This window comes from Sinohyriopsis cumingii, chromosome 4, assembly GCF_028554795.1.
Source record: "Sinohyriopsis cumingii isolate HCF-2022 chromosome 4, ASM2855479v2, whole genome shotgun sequence".
In the NCBI taxonomy this organism is placed as follows: Eukaryota; Metazoa; Mollusca; class Bivalvia; order Unionida; family Unionidae; genus Sinohyriopsis; species Sinohyriopsis cumingii.
The window spans coordinates 38,619,545-38,635,931 of record NC_142964.1 but is presented as its reverse complement, the minus strand read 5'-3'; the positions used below and the strand labels follow the sequence as shown (position 1 = coordinate 38,635,931).

The 16,387-nt window shown below is 33.9% G+C and overlaps 1 protein-coding gene across 1 annotated transcript in view; it reads right to left on the bottom strand.

Annotated features, from left to right (window-relative positions):
- LOC149800954 (potassium voltage-gated channel protein Shaw-like) overlaps positions 1 to 16,162 on the bottom strand; it is a 47,128-nt gene extending 30,966 nt beyond the window's left edge. Inside the window, exon 1 of the mRNA XM_089954240.1 lies at positions 14,936 to 16,162. Within this exon, the coding sequence (XP_089810366.1) occupies positions 14,936 to 15,226 (291 nt within the window). The 5' untranslated portion in view covers positions 15,227 to 16,162. The remainder of the gene's footprint in view (positions 1 to 14,935) is intronic.
- Between the last annotated feature and the right edge of the window lie 225 nt (positions 16,163 to 16,387).

The window sequence follows — 16,387 nt, the reverse complement described above, 5'->3', positions numbered from 1 at the left end:
CCATCACTTTTGATTTGTACACAAATCATGTACACTCGCTTAAGAGACTCTTTACGTTGTGGTTGTTTAAATTTGTTTCTGAATGAACTAAAACAGATGTTTCGTGGACTGCCACATATCAGCTGCTTTGGCACATTCCGCGTTGATACAATGTTACGGATTTAGGCTAGCTACAGTATATAACAAACGCAAGATAAAGTCCTTACAAATAACATATAAGTGACAAGTCATAAACTCTCTTCTTTAGCTGGTGATAAGAACGGCAAAATAAAATATACTTACAGTTTTACATCCTGAATTTCCTCAAAATGTATTTTCTTAATTCTGCAAATCCGAATTACATGAGCCATGTCATAGGTTTTCAATCTGGATTACACATTTCGAAATTGTGCTGTAATTTCGATGATAAGTGCAATTGCATCGTCCTTACTGCACTCAAAATGAAATACACATTAAATTCCATGGCGTCTTTTTGATAATTGCAATTGAAAGACTTCATATTTTCCCCACATCATGATTTCAAACATTCAATGACAGAAACAGAAACATATTTGCAGATGTCAACACGCTTCTCGCTAGCTTCTTCAATCTCATGTATTTCATGTGGAATCGTCACATACTAATCCAGTCAATAACCACGAAATTTCCTAGAATCGAGAAAAATACCAAAATCTATTCATTCCAGATCAAATGAAAAAGTTGTTGCAATGCACATTCATTCACAATATGACTCCAAATTTCAATTTTAACTAGACACGCCATTTTCTTTCGAAAGTTATGTCGAGCGCGCAACTAAGTTCAAATTTATCTGGGCGGAGTTATGTGCGCAGTAATAATGTTGATTTGTGTAATGATGAATATGCGCTTGTGTATTTAGTTTGGAATGCGGCACACATTCTTTTACGTTGTTTCTTGTAGTGTATTTTGTTGATATAATTAAACCTTAGGTAGAATTAAAATACGAGAATAAAAATATGAGCATATAATAAAAAGGTTACTGCATTTGTATGGGAAAAATATGAAGTCGTTTTGTCGGAAGGATATACTGCACTCCCAAGGTCGTGCAGTATTCCATCCAAAAAACTCGTTCATATTTTCCCGTACAAATGCAGTAACCTATAATTATTATATGCTAATTTTTTTCTTTGTTAACTTTACATTGTCAGAATCGTTCTGTATTTTACGATATTGCACACCTTCATATTGCATTCACGTGCATAAAGGAACTACTTTCTATTGTAAACAAACAAACATTCAGTTATTTTGTTTCTTGTATTGTATTTTGTTAATATAATTAAGCATTAGATAGAATAAAACAAATGAACATATAATAAAAAGGTTATTGCATTTGTATGGGAAAATATGAACGAGTTTTTACGTTTGAATATACTGCACTCTCAAGGTGGTGCAGTATATATATCCGAAAAAACACTTTCATATTTTCCCATACAAATGCAGTAACCTATAATTACTACCTGATCCCAGAATTGAAAGGTAGCGTTTCATGGCAGAGGCAGTGTTCCACAAAGGTAAATAATTGATGTTATTGCTTCATGCTGCAATAAAGCAGGTTACAATGGGCACATAAATCAAATGGAAAGTGACAATGACCGCGATGACTCTTTTATCAGTACAATATTTATGCTTTGCCATGTTGCTATTATTGTCTTCTGCTTTCATCATTTTGCAAACAAAACGCAAAAAAGCCATATATTACGTTTTCAAAACAGTTTTGACTTTTGGAGCCAAAATGTCCAATTCGTATTTAGTTCAGAAATTAGCTATATTTGCGAGTTGAGAGATAACATGGTTTTAATTGATCGTTTGAAACAAGTTTTATAAACATGTACACGTCTTCATTTGTTTTAAATGAAAGATTTTACAACAATAATCATAAAGAATTTTATTTCTTGAGCAAGAAAATAAATTTAAAAAACAGATCTTCTGAAGATTCCACAGTTTTTAAGGCAAGATTATCAAGAGATAAAATGTTATGAAATTATTGAGTCACGTACATGTCAACATGTCAAAGAATTATGCGATGATTTGGTCAGGCAATTACCTAATCATGTGACGATTTGAAAAGAAATGTAATGTTAAAATAGATTGACTATCAGTAAGATAGTGCACTAAGAATTTGTAAGGCATTATAGTCTGTTCGGCATCATGCTTATTAGTACTATTATAATTAGTAATATTAGTAGTAGTTGTTATAGCAGTATCAACAACAGCGACAATTTTAGTAGTAGTAGCGGCAGTAGAATAGTCATTTAAATAACCTTTTTCCAGTACTCGAAAAATTAATGGCGGAGTGTGTGTGTGTGTGTGTCCCGGCTTGAGTAGTGGGAATTTTATATATATATATATATATATATATATATATATATATATATATATATATATATATATATATATATATATATATATATATATATATATATATATATATATATATATATATATATATATATATATATATATATATATATATATATATATATATATATATATATATATATATATATATATATATATATATATATATATATATATATATATATATATATATATATATATATATATATATATATATATATATATATATATATATATATATATATATATATATATATATATATATATATATAAAAATGAGGGAGAGAGAGAAAGAGAGAGCGATGTGATTTTGATTTTTAACGTAGCTTTAGCAATTTTTCAGTCATATCGCTACGACGTCTGCAATGTGCCAGTTTAAGTTTATAGTGATGTCTAGCAGTCATGTAGCATGATGTCCCACCCGGTCACATTATCCTGACACCAGGCCGACCAGTCCTAACACTAACCTCTTAATGCTGAACGCCAAGCGAGGCAGCTGTTATTACCATTTTTGTAATTCTCTGGTATGACTCGGCCGAGGATCGAACCCACGACCTCCAGCATCCGAGGCGGACGCTCTAACCACTAGGACACTGGAGCGGTAGAGATAGAGAGAGAGAGAGAGAGAGAGAGAAGGAACTACTCAGGGAATATATATATATATATATATATATATATATATATATATATATATATATATATATATATATATATATATATATATATATATATATATATATATATATATATATATATATATCAAGGTAAATAACCAAAGGTGGTCCTTTTGTGTTGTTTTTTGGGGGAAAAAGAAGAAATGGCACAGAAAATATTACCAATATATTGGGTTTATAATACCGATCCGGGAATTGTGATTGACGTATTTTCTGCTAAAAACCACATTTGACACGGATTAATATCTGAGCAGAAATGACATAAAGTCAAATTAACGGAATTCGTGGAAGTCATTAATCATCCTGTTTCGTGGGGCGTTCTACAACGGTTTTCTCGATATATAACTGTTTGATAAACAGGCTGTTGTCAACGTGTACTTTAATACCTTATTTTCATTCATCGATGCCCAATAGAAATCAATATTGTTGTTCCTAATATTATATTTCTGTGTCGTGCGTAATCTTAACGTAGAACAACATTTGTACATTAAATATTTGAAGAAGTTCACTGTCAATAAAGCGTGCCAAACATTTTAAGCTTGCCAATAAAACAGTGCAAAACCAAACTTTCTACGTCTGGAAGATTTTAAATTTATGTTCATCCCGAAGGTCCTGCATGCATGTAGTACGAATGATCTGATGCACTGCTTGTCGTTACTGAAATTCAAGAGCCGTCAACCATTTTGAATGTTTACATTTCTTAATCTTTTATAAACTGCTATTGCAATACTAACGATGAATATAAATTTATGTTGTCGCAGGTTGTTTTGTTGTTTGTTTTTCGTTTTTCTTTTGTGAATTTTTTGGGGTGTGTTTATTTTGGTTTTTGGGGGAGGTTGTGTTTTTGTTGTTATTTTTATTGATGGATGCGATGTTGTTCGGCCAGCTGTACTCAAACATAAGAATTACTCGTGGAGTGGCATTTGAGTACATTCTTATTTCTTCGAAATTTCTTTATTTTAAAGTAATTTATTTATTTTATCATCGTGAATTAATACAAGTATTACACGTTTTGTTTGCCAGAGTAATGAAGAATAAAAATGATGGTTCCAAATGGGTCGGGATTGGGCTAGTTTTATTATTAAGTACCAATACTCCTCTCAGTTAAATCTATTGAGTAAAAACAAATTAAAATAAATTGTTTTCTCTTGGAAATAAAACTTCTTTTGAAAAAATTTAATTCAAGTATGCAGTTTAAGGCCAATGCTAAACTTTATTCTTCCTTTGAATAAAAACCCTTGAAACAGTGTTATGCTTTGTAACAATGGATCTCTACAAGAGTGTCGTTTCCTACGCGTGTGTTGTGACGTTAGCTATACACAAGCATCAGAATCGCGCGTGGTGTTAAGTACATTTTTGTTATCCTACTTAACATTTTAGTAAATGTGCACGCAATGTATTCATTTTATCAATAATCGTCTAAGAATAACAATGTCACATAGTTAGCAATATGCATACGCTTGCCGTTCGTGATAACATCTGACCACATGGGCTTCTCGCTCGTTCACGCATATAGCGCAATGTGTATGATCCATCTGGACCTGAAGTCATAAACGTTTCGATTCTTTGATAGAAATTATCAATTATCACCGAAACTATCTTTCTAAAATCACACACACACATACACATCATGTGGATGTGGCGAATAACAGTCGTTCAGGCAAATCGGACTGGATCTTTTAGGGATTGATTACGATAAAATGTAAAAGTTAATGACAACCAACGGGGTGAAAATAGTTTTAACTAGCCTAAGTGCATTCGATTCACATCAATACTTAAGCAAAGGTGAATACAGTACAGAGGTAAACAATACACGAGGAAACTTTGAATTTACAGCAGTCTGCATTGTAATGTCTAATGGTGGCACTGTCTGAAATTGTTAGATGTGTTGCATAATTTGTCTGAACTCCGATGATAAAATGGCCAGTGGGGAAGAAATTAAACGGTAGAAAAAAAAATATACTGAACTGAACACAAATAAGGAAACCAGCAAAAGAGTTTCCCTGCAAAAGAGTTTATAAACGTCATTTGGATTACCAGTTGCAGGTTTGCTTTACTCACGTGCTAGCATATGGGAAACAGTTATGGTACAAGTACAGGAAACAACTTTGTGTACAAGTACAGGAACAACTATGGGTACAAATACTAGAAGTAACTATGTGTACAAGTACATGAACAACTATGGGTACAAATACTAGAAGCAACTATGTGTACAAGTACATGAACAACTATGGGTACAAATACTAGAAGCAACTATGTGTACAAGTACAGGAACAACTATGGGTACAAATACTAGAAGCAACTATGTGTACAAGTACAGGAACAACTATGGGTACAAATGCTAGAAGCAACTATGTGTACAAGTACAGGATCAACCATGGGTACAAATACTAGAAGCAACTTTGTGTACAAGTACAGGAACAACTATGGGTACAAATACTAGAAGCAACTATGTGTACAAGTACCGGAACAGCTATGGGTACAAATACTAGAAACAACTATGGGTACAAGTACAGGAACAACTATAAGTACAAGTACAGGAACAGCTATGTGTACAAGTACAGGAACAACTATGGGTACAAGTACATATTGATAGAGATATGTCTTTTCAAAATAAGCTAAGGCTAAGAAACCTCCAACAAGAAAAGAGTATGATGCTTAAGGAGAAATCTTCAGAGAGTAAACCTGAAAAGAAATAGCTTGGTGAAAGGAAACGAGTTTTACAACTGGAGTGCAGAGGATTATCTGGACTAGAACACCTATGCTTTTCAACTTACTTAGACGAACAACATCTGTCGTGGAATGAGTTTACATAACATTTAAGACGCTGATGTTTAATTATTTCACTCCAAATCATCGTGCAAAAGTGCAGCTCTTTGAGCAAAGATCTCAGTTAAAATATTAAATGTTTGGTGGTTTTATGCAGCAAGGAAAAATCAGATGAAAATATTTTAGTGGCAAACAATATCGTCACAGATGGTGTACGAAACAAGAATGTTTGATGAATTAAAACAAAACAGAAAAGAAGCAAAGTTTTAATGTGTCTAGAAGTTTTGCTAGGATGTCTGGTACATGTTGCCTTCTTTGACTGAGACATGATGCACGCTGCTGCATTTTTGTCGGATGGTGTGTTTACGTTATAATCCTAAACAAAATGCTTGTCGATGTACACAGATAATGCTATATTGTTGGTTCTTTTGTTCTGAATCCAATTGATTTCATTATTTCAGTAAATTCAGTCCCATATTCATTTCATTCTGGTTGTGTGTGTGTGGGTGTGAGTGTGTGTGTGTGTGTGTGTGTGTGATTTGGATTTTTAACGTAGCATTAAATATTTTCCCATCATATCTCTCGATGTCTGCAGTGCGGCAGTTTATAACAAAGTTTAGCACTGGGGCATCATGCCGTAGACATGTAGCATGATGTCCCACCCAGCCACATTATCTAGTCACAGGGCCGGCCAGTCCTAACACTAATCTCCTAATGCTGAGCGCTGAGCGGGACAGCTGCTAGTACCATTTTTATAAGCCTTTGGTATGACTCGGCCTGGGTTCGAACCGGCAACCTCCCACATCCTAGGCGGTCGCTCTAACCCACTTAGGCCACCAGAGAGGTTTCATTCTGGTTAAATAAGTAATATTTGTGAATCTAAAATCTGAAAATCTTCTGGATGTACCTTTCTTTTTATTCATTTACAAACTTCTTTTCATCTTTGTCGTAAATGAAACGTTTTGATCATGACACTTGAAACTCTCTAACTTTGGAAAAGTCCACGAATTTTGCCATTCATCTGTAGTAAACCATTTATGTTGTCCTTCTGAGTGCCTCTAGTGCAATAGAATTGTATGTTATATTTCATTTCATTGTCAAAGGTTTTTGTCTTGACTTTGCAGCAGCGTCTGCAATTAACCGTCTTATTCTTTCACCGTATTCGTATTCAACTGGTTGAAGTAGTTATTTACTATTTATGCACGAAACTTTCTGTTAATTCTTACACAAAATATTAGCCTTGATTTGGGTCTGCTCATTAGTTCGATTTGTTTTTCACAATTAGTAATACTAATTCATCGCCACTAATTATTCTCATGGCAAAAAATTGGTTTATCTGCATGTGATATTTATTTCCCTGTTAGTATTTTATTATTGTTCCTTTCACGGAGGTTTACCATTTATCTACAAAATGTATTGTTATTCCTTGGCTTTCTTAAAATTTAAATTTCTCTAGAAATCTGTTACTCATGCTCGTCTCCAACTCTGTTCAGGTCAATAGAATATTTGCCACAGTTGTTGTTTTCAAACGAGACAACTCTGTATCTATCAGTTTTAAAAGATACTACACGTAAAATTTCTGATTTCTATAGTGAATAAGCATTTTCTAACCTTATAATCGTCTATCTACGTCTTTTGCATGGGGAGATTAATCATATTCATTGGGAATTAATTTCTTATAATCTAACCGGTAATCTTTGAAATAGCTATGGAAATGTAAGGAATCTCAAATCCACTGCTAAAAAACAACTAGTACCATTCTCATTGTCTTTTTTCTACACACCTAATTTGTTCATGAGTTATGCAACTACAGTTTTACCGGCATGTTTTGGCTCCTGGCTTAGCTTGGAAACTTTAGACTCTAAGCACATAATAAATTACTTTAACCTTGACCTTTGTATTCACCAGAATGTGAGGGATCATGCTAATTCCGTCAAATATTCTATCATCACAAACATCATCGTACAGAATGCGCGGGGATTATGATATCCCTGCCTTGTCCTGTCAGGCATTACAAACATCATCCTGCAGGATGTGAGAGGATCACGCTAAGACCGCCTTGTCCTGTCAGGCATTACAAACATCATCCTGCAGAATGTGAGGGGATCATGCTAATCCCGCCTTGTCCTGTCAGGCATTACAAACATCATACTGCAGAATGTGAGGGGATCATGCTAATCCCGCCTTATATTTTCAGTCATCACATACATCATCGTAATCTGATAAAAGTTCACGTTCTGCTTCCAGAAGCTACAATATTACATGTTGAGCTATACAGGGAGCATCGAAACGATGGCTGGGGTAGATTGTACAGCTTTTAAACTATTCAAAAATATGATATCTGTCATAGTGTAAACTCATTTCTCTCCACATTTTTTTTTTGAATTGAAATTATTCATAACATCATTCAATTACCGTTAATCTCATATTATATGTTCGAATAATTAACTGTTTTCCTAAAACGTTTTAAAAATTTCTCTTCAATAAATGTAAATAAGTCTTTAAAAGATAATTTAGTTTTCAAATTTGTTTGTTCATTCGACTCCCTTATTATCTAGTTTGAACCCGTGTTATAATGGCTTGTAATTAATAGGCTATTTGTTCTAAGATTTGGCCTTGAGATGTTTGCTAACTCTTGAGAATGTATCTAGCGTTGAAAAGAAAATAAAATTAAAACCTAAACAGAATAAGAATATCAAATTTTTTTTTTTTTTTTTTTTTTAAAAATGAATCTCATTGCTTTTAGAGTTACATATTTTATTTAATATGCCTCAACTTCGACCTTGTACTTTTATTCAGCTTTCATTTCTGGACAAAAATCGCAGCATGAACTTTATCATAATAGTTTAGACTTTACGTATATCCCTGGGTATTTCACCGACTCTGTGGTTTACGCTTCGAAAGCAGGTCCGAAAGGGTACGGGTTTGCATTCTACTCTAGGAACCAGCCTGTGTCAACTATCGTAGTGTGTCCTTGGGCAAGGCATGTTACTCACATTGCCTTGTCGCTAAATAACGTATTTATTTTGCAGCTCCGTAAGGCACTTACAAAACTGTATTATTTCATTAGAAGTAGTGTACTTGAAGTTTATTCTCCATGACTGATAAGAGACTAACAAGCACTATGGCAAACTGTATTCATGTCTTTTGAGTAAATTTGCAAACTAATTTATCCTTTTGTAGACGAGATTTAAACTGCTAATAGAGTTTCATTCTCGAAAGTGACTGAAAACCAATCAACAGTATCTAATAGCACGATCTTATGAAAAGACTCGCACGAAGATGCCCACGTTCAAGAGAAGCATAAAGTAAATCCGTTAGTCTTCCCCGGGATTTATACTAGGTCTATTATTAAACGTCATATATGTGTATATTATTAATGTCATCGTTCAGTATTGCATCAAAATGTTTCAGTATGATTGAATGTATCAAATGTGCACCAATGAGAAGATCTTCAAAGACAATACATAAATGTACTATTTTTTGTGTGCAAATGCTGTCATTTCTGAATATATTGTTATTAATGACCCGAGTGAAATATTCAACATTGTAGTTGTAATTTTAATCATAACAAAACTGAAAATATGACTGTTAGCAACAAATGTTTCTTATTTTCCCCCACCCCTATGTAAGGACAATAAGCAAATTTAAGACGTTGAAATTTGCTTTACATTTTTCCAGTAACGGTGAAATATAAAACTGTATAACGGAAATAACAATAAACGTGATGTCAGAGGAGTACTCACATTCGTATTAGCTAGACAGTTATCGGAAAGACTTTAGTTTATTTGTATTTGACCTATTTTAATCAACGCTGATTCTGTTTTGGGATAACTAACTTATCTACAAAAAGGAGGAAATATAAAAGGTACAAATTGCGGCAGGTTATATCATCCTTTGCCACTAGAACTAATTCGGATGAAAATATCATCAAGCAAGCTAAATGGAACACTCCTGCTAACATACGCTGTTAGCACAGAAAGTAGCTTTTCTGGAACATGTATATGTTATTGCTGCACCTTATGTGCGCGTCTTAGCTCGTAACTACGTAAGTCAAATAATGAAAGCCAGCTAAGGCATCTAAATAATTTACAGGTTCAGGTTTGTAAAAGAAACTTATATCAATGTGCTCTGCACTGATAGCTGTGAGGGACTGAAGTCTTTTCATTGACTATATAAATTAATGTCCGTCGCCAACAAAAAGCATCAATAGAAAAGGCATCGTTATGACTTTTGTGGTGATCTTTCTTGGCTTTCTTGATGCCAGTCGTCATGACAAACTTCCATGAAGCCACCCTTTGTTAGCTGTGCTGTTGAACTCAAACTGATTATGCCCATAATCAAAAGCGATTGGTTGTTAAAGTCGTGCTCAAAACCTACTATCAACATACAATATTGTTAGCCTGCTGGCTGATAACAACCAAATCATTCGCTTTATTGTAAGATTATGCTCTCCGTCTACTGGTACCCAAGTTAAATAATCGGTACATATGATGCTTTAATCAGGCCAACGTGATAATGTCGATCCATTAAGCATAAGAAAAAGAGCCTTGATATAAATCAGTATATGTATATCCAATGAAGGTAATAAAGTCAGAGAAAGAGAGTTGTTTTGTAGGGTTTAACGCCATTTTTCAGCACACGATAGGCTATACATGGTGGCCAGTACTAATAGCGGAGGAAGAACCCGGGAAAACCCCGGAAAGAACCACCGACCCTCGAGAAGCTACTGGCTCGCTTTCTCACATACCCACATTGGCCGAATCCTAGACTCGAACCTACGCAGACAGAGGTGAGATGGCAGTGATCAGTAACGGAGAGAGCTTTAGACCACTCGGCCACTCGGGGCCCCCAGAGAAAGAGAGAGAAAAACCGGAGGGATAGTGATTGAGTGATTTGTGAAATTTGACATAATGGAACAGTAGGTATTCATGTTTATGTGAACATGTTTGTGTTAATACACATTTCTGCATTTTCTTTGAAGCAAAGTATTTTATTCTGCTGTGTAAAAGTTCGTTACCGAATAAACGTGTATCAGAATAAATAGTAGTATTTATTACTGATAGTCTCTGAGAATGCTAATTTCTTGTGTTGTTATAAAATGGAGATTCAAACAGAAAATGATAGTCATTTTTGGAGAGAGCGGGATACCTAGGAACAGGAACGATCATCAATAATAAAACATCTAAGTCATCTCTCAATCGGCTTAACATCACAGAAGCTCGCTTAAGAGTGTTTCCTGGACGAAAGTTGACACGGCGATATGCATTGTAATAAGCAGTTATGAACAAACAATTAAATCAGGGATTTCAAACTCTATATTATGTCATTAATATATACAAGAAAAGAAAGTGGCTTACTACAGATCCCTGAAGTATGCCTGCATTAAGTACGCCAAAGTTTGTATTTGTTTCGTACCATAACTCTCTGAGTCCTGTTAGCTAAGTCATCATCGATGCATACCAATATATTTCCGGCAATTCCATAACTTTTCATTTGAAATATTACCCATTATTAGATAGATTTAACTTGCCATAAAATATAATTCTCGAATTTTTTCTTGTTCAAGAGTCGTATTGTAGATGTTATGAAAAATATATATAAGCTGATATGTGGTTGACTGACCAGAATTAAAACCAAATTAATATTTGTATAGAAAATCAAAAATCAGTTTTATATAAATAAGTGCACATATATTTAAAGTACAGATCGTGTGAAAATATTGGTAACGTTACTCGAAAAGGACATTGGTCTGTAGTTAGATGGAATCATCTTTCTTGGACATTGGCACTACTTTGGCCAATTTTTTACATTAATGGCAGTAACAAATAGTTCTAATGAGTTGCAAGTAATAAAAAATCTCGTTTTCTTAAATATGAAGCTTCTGATATCATCTGTAGAAAACGTTTTGTCATGTTGTAGCGTGGTTGTTGTTTTTAGGGTTTAATGCCATTTTTCAGCACACGATAGGCTATACATGGCGACTAGTATTAATGGTGGAAGAAGAACCCGGGAAAAAACCCAGAAAGAACCACCGACCCACAAGAAGCTACTGGCAAGCTTTCTCACGTACCCACATTAGCTGAATCCGAGACTCGAACCCACGCAGACAGAGGTGAGATGGCAGTGATCTGTAACGGAGAGCGCTTTAGACCACTCGGCCACTCGGGGCCCCCTTTGTAGTGTGGTAACTCTGTATCTAATATTTTTGTGTGGTAACTATGTATATAATCTTGATTTTTTGTATTGTGGTAACTATATATGCAATCTTTTCATTTTATAGTGTGGTAACTATTTACATAATCTTGTTGGGTTTGTTTTTGTATTATGTGTGTAATCTTGCTTTCAGTTTTAATCTGGTTGAGTGTGTGAAGGGTTTTACTCTCCAAGAAAGACAACCCTCTTCTGTAATTGTCAGTAGAAGAGATTAAACAAACATAATAATATTAAGTAGGTTTGCGTTTCCCAAAATTGTATTGAAATAATTCATAATTATTAATATGGACGGTGGGAATTGTTAATGATCAAAAACATAATTTTTGAATAAATTTCTTTAGTTTCCAATAATGCAGTTTCAGCCCATTTAGCAATACGAACTTTGATTCGATGACTAACCATTTAGATTACAGGTATAAATGTCTTGGTCAGACCAATCAGATCAAACACTCTCAAATCTATTGCATGACGTTCAGAGTGTGTGGCAATAGCGTACAATAATAACGCATTTTCTAATAAGGATTGCATCTGCATTTGATTTCAACCCGTAGTGTAATAGCAGCTTGCTTCGACGGAAAATGAAACCAGATTACTTATATTGCTTTATTACAATAGAAGACATTACTGCATACAATTCCAACGTCTATTATAATAACAGTTTTCATTCGATTAGTGTTCATCTTTCTTTCCTTTAAATCAGAGTTCATTTCTTTCTTTATTCATTTGAGTAGTATTCATCTTTCTTTTCTTCAAATCAGAGGTCTTTTATTTCTTTATGAAAACAGCGCTGCATTAAATTATAATATAAAAACAAAAATGATATTTTGAGTGAATTCTAATCCTGAATTAGACAATGTATTTTATTCATGATCTTCTGAATAATTTTCATATCAAGAATTGTTTATGGAAGAGTGATTAAATTTGCACAGGAAATTATTTCAAAATGAATGAATTATTTGAAATATTGTAAAAGTAGGATATGTTTAAATCACAAGCTGAGTGGCGTTTTCAAACATGTTATCTCAGATTTTGTTTCTATTGATTTTGTACTGATGTCAAATATTTTAATTTAAAACCACATAGTTCTAAAATATGTTATGATACCAACCATTCCATGGGATAATATTCAAGTAGTTGTTTACAAAAATATTGATTGATTGATTGATTGATTGATATTCTTATTATTATTATCAGTAGTAGTAGTAGTAGTAATAATAGTAGTAGTAGTAGTAGCATACAAACAACAATAGTTCTACAAATAGAGTTAACCTCATTAAACTGTTAAGACTATTAACATTCGTAGGGAAACTTTCAAGCTAATGTGGAACAAATTCAAAAGTCTCAAAATATGCTGCACCTTGACCGAATACCGTTTTTATTTTTATAGTTCTCATATAACTGTATGAAATCAATTCGGAAATTAGAATTGGGATTAGCTGTTTTAGCATAATCAGATAATAACAGCAAAAATTCTCATAATCACAATCATATCATGATAATGATGAGGTTTGAATTAATGACTAAAATGTTCAATTATTATGTTTAACAAAAATAAAATTGGAGAAAACATGTATACAAAGTTTAAAGAACAAGAACAAAAATTAACAAACTATCTATTTATAGCACTAAGTTAAGCATCGTAAGAATGTAAGGTTTTGTTGAAAAGAAAGTATCCATTTCTTTTAAGACCTTGATGCCCTTAAATTCGATTATTGAGTTAATTATCCGAAGGCTACGATGTCCAAACTGGAGCCAAAATAAAGAAAAGATACACGCTTGTATAAAAGTTGAAGAACCTTGTTTATGTATCGTAAAAATGCGTTTTAACAGATTTAAAGGATTAATTTTCATGTGGCCTTATCTATCACATTCAGGGTGAAGTAAGACCTAATGCCCATTTTGTCAAGTTCTTACAGCCCATTCAGTTACCTCCAGCGTTACCGGCTTTACTGTTCGCTAGAAGCTCCATATTGTACTGTAGCTCACATAAATGACCGTATAATTGTTGCAATTGTTATAGCAAATCGACGACGGAAGGCCATTTCCTGTAGCCGAAGCCAGTCGCCGTTGTAATGTACTATACATATTTTCGTTTTTATATGCGGAAGTCAGAACAGTTTATAATCAGCCATTAGATTGTTCCAAAGGTAAATGTGGCACAAAATCGCACGCAAATAAACACACCAACACGATTAAACTGACTGAGTTCAGAGAGACGGTTTCAAAAGGTAAAACTATTACAATATAAACTGAAAAATATTGATGGACTAAATTATTCATACTGTATCTTATTTTCAAAAGGTTTACTGTTCCTTGAATGTCTTACCTTTCATCTGTAATAATATGAGATATAAAAGAGTGTGCGATGTTAAGTGAGATGATGAAAGGAAAAGATGTCAAACGAGAGACCACTCACTTTAGTGCTCGTAGCCCAATTCTGTGTCCTCTTTTAATGTTCTTTGTTCCTGATAATATTCTAATTTCTGATTCTATCTGCTGTCTGAAAACAGTCGCAGAATGAAAATTTTCACTATACGTTGCAGTAGCCTAAAAAAACATACACTCCCATTACGCGCAAAATTTAAATATGGGTCCCTCTACCGTTAAGTAAAGGTTCTTTGATGGGAATTTTGGCCATCATGATGCTGTCTTCTTCGCGTTTATACAAGAGTATTAACCTAATGACTCCTTTAAGCTGGTGTCAGTCACAATTAAAGTGATTCTATTTGATTCTATTTGATTATAATTCTTATTGGTCTCTTTGAAATTGTACAAGATCAGACTTTGCTGCGTGGTGCCGTCTAAAATAAAAAGAACTGTTCATGAAGAGAGAAATGAAGAATTGAGTAGAGAAAAGAAAAGAGACAAAACATATAAATTACAGGTTATTTGAAACCTACCCCTTGTATGATATTCCCACACAGGTTTTGGTCAATATGAAGCTCTTCTGTTCTGTAATAATGAATAATGGACATGAAAACACCGGGATGACGATCAAAAAAATATTCTTGCTTTTCTGGATCCCAACTATCATCCCCCTCCTGTAGTTGTGCTAAAAGGGCTAGGCGACTCCCACCAATGTTTTCTAGAGTACTGGTTAGGGTCTCAAAGTAGACCCCACCAACATTGAGTTTCAGGCGTTTGGCCTTCTTCGTTCCTTCGACGTTTCTTTTCTTCTTTATAAATTCCATCTTGTACAGGGTAGATCGAGTCTCAACAATTAATTAACATTTGTTTCCATGGCAATACACCTTTATATTTTAGTTCAGTAGCCAAAATATCTTTTATTTTGTCTTAATAATTTTTAGATGGTGTTGCATTTGTGTAATTGTCGGTAACAAAAGTATGAAATAGATGTATGTTAAGCTTTGTGTTACACTATTCCTTTAACGTGTCGACCATTATAGTCGATTCCATCGCTTATCTTCGCAAAGTCTTGTCATTTCTTGATTTGAGGTTCCGTTTCTAACATTTGTAGAATCCTTTTATGATGATATCCCTTCAAAAAATAGCGTCATTAATATTAATGACAAGCAATAAATAAATAAATATAAATTATAACATTTCTTTTCATAATTTCATGTCCAGTTTTGAAATTTTACAATAACACGAATTTAAGTAATTTAACCGCATTTGCCAGTCATTTACATGTCCCGTTTCAAAAGGTATCGAAACAATTTCTTTAGTATTATTAGCACAAATCATCGACTATCATAATCACGTTCATGAATTATATTCAAAAAGCTGTAATCTCTTCTCCTCATAAGGGGATATCCCGTTCTGAAATGAGGCGGAGACGTGAACATGTGTAAGAACGACAGTCGCCGGTCCTTTTGAAGAACTGTACCTTTTGAGTCAATAATTCATATGAGATGCCAATCTGACAGTCGTCCCAGGTGGAGGGAAATCGATAACGATCCCTCTATCGCGGATCCGCCACTAAGAAATGGTCCTAACATAAATCCAACTTTCGTTCACCAATGATCAAATCTGTGTTGTCTGCAACTATCAAAATTCACTGTTCACTGAGGATTTTGAATTCCACGAAATATAGGATATCTATATCTGTCATAACATTTTCGTTTCACCGGAACATCCGATCTATTTCACGTCGACGATTACTGTATTACCACTTTTGTTGTTGTCGATTAGTGACAACAGTTTCATGTCATGCTTCACCTACGTTCCAGTGAAAATCAATTGGGTTCGCATTTGAGGCGTCAGATAGATGGCTACGAAAATTAATTATTTGTTCATGAATATACTTCGGTCATCTAGTTTTGCCCTGAAATGTGTGCTAATTGGAACAATTGTATTTACACTAATTAATTATATAGCTACTTATTGATTAC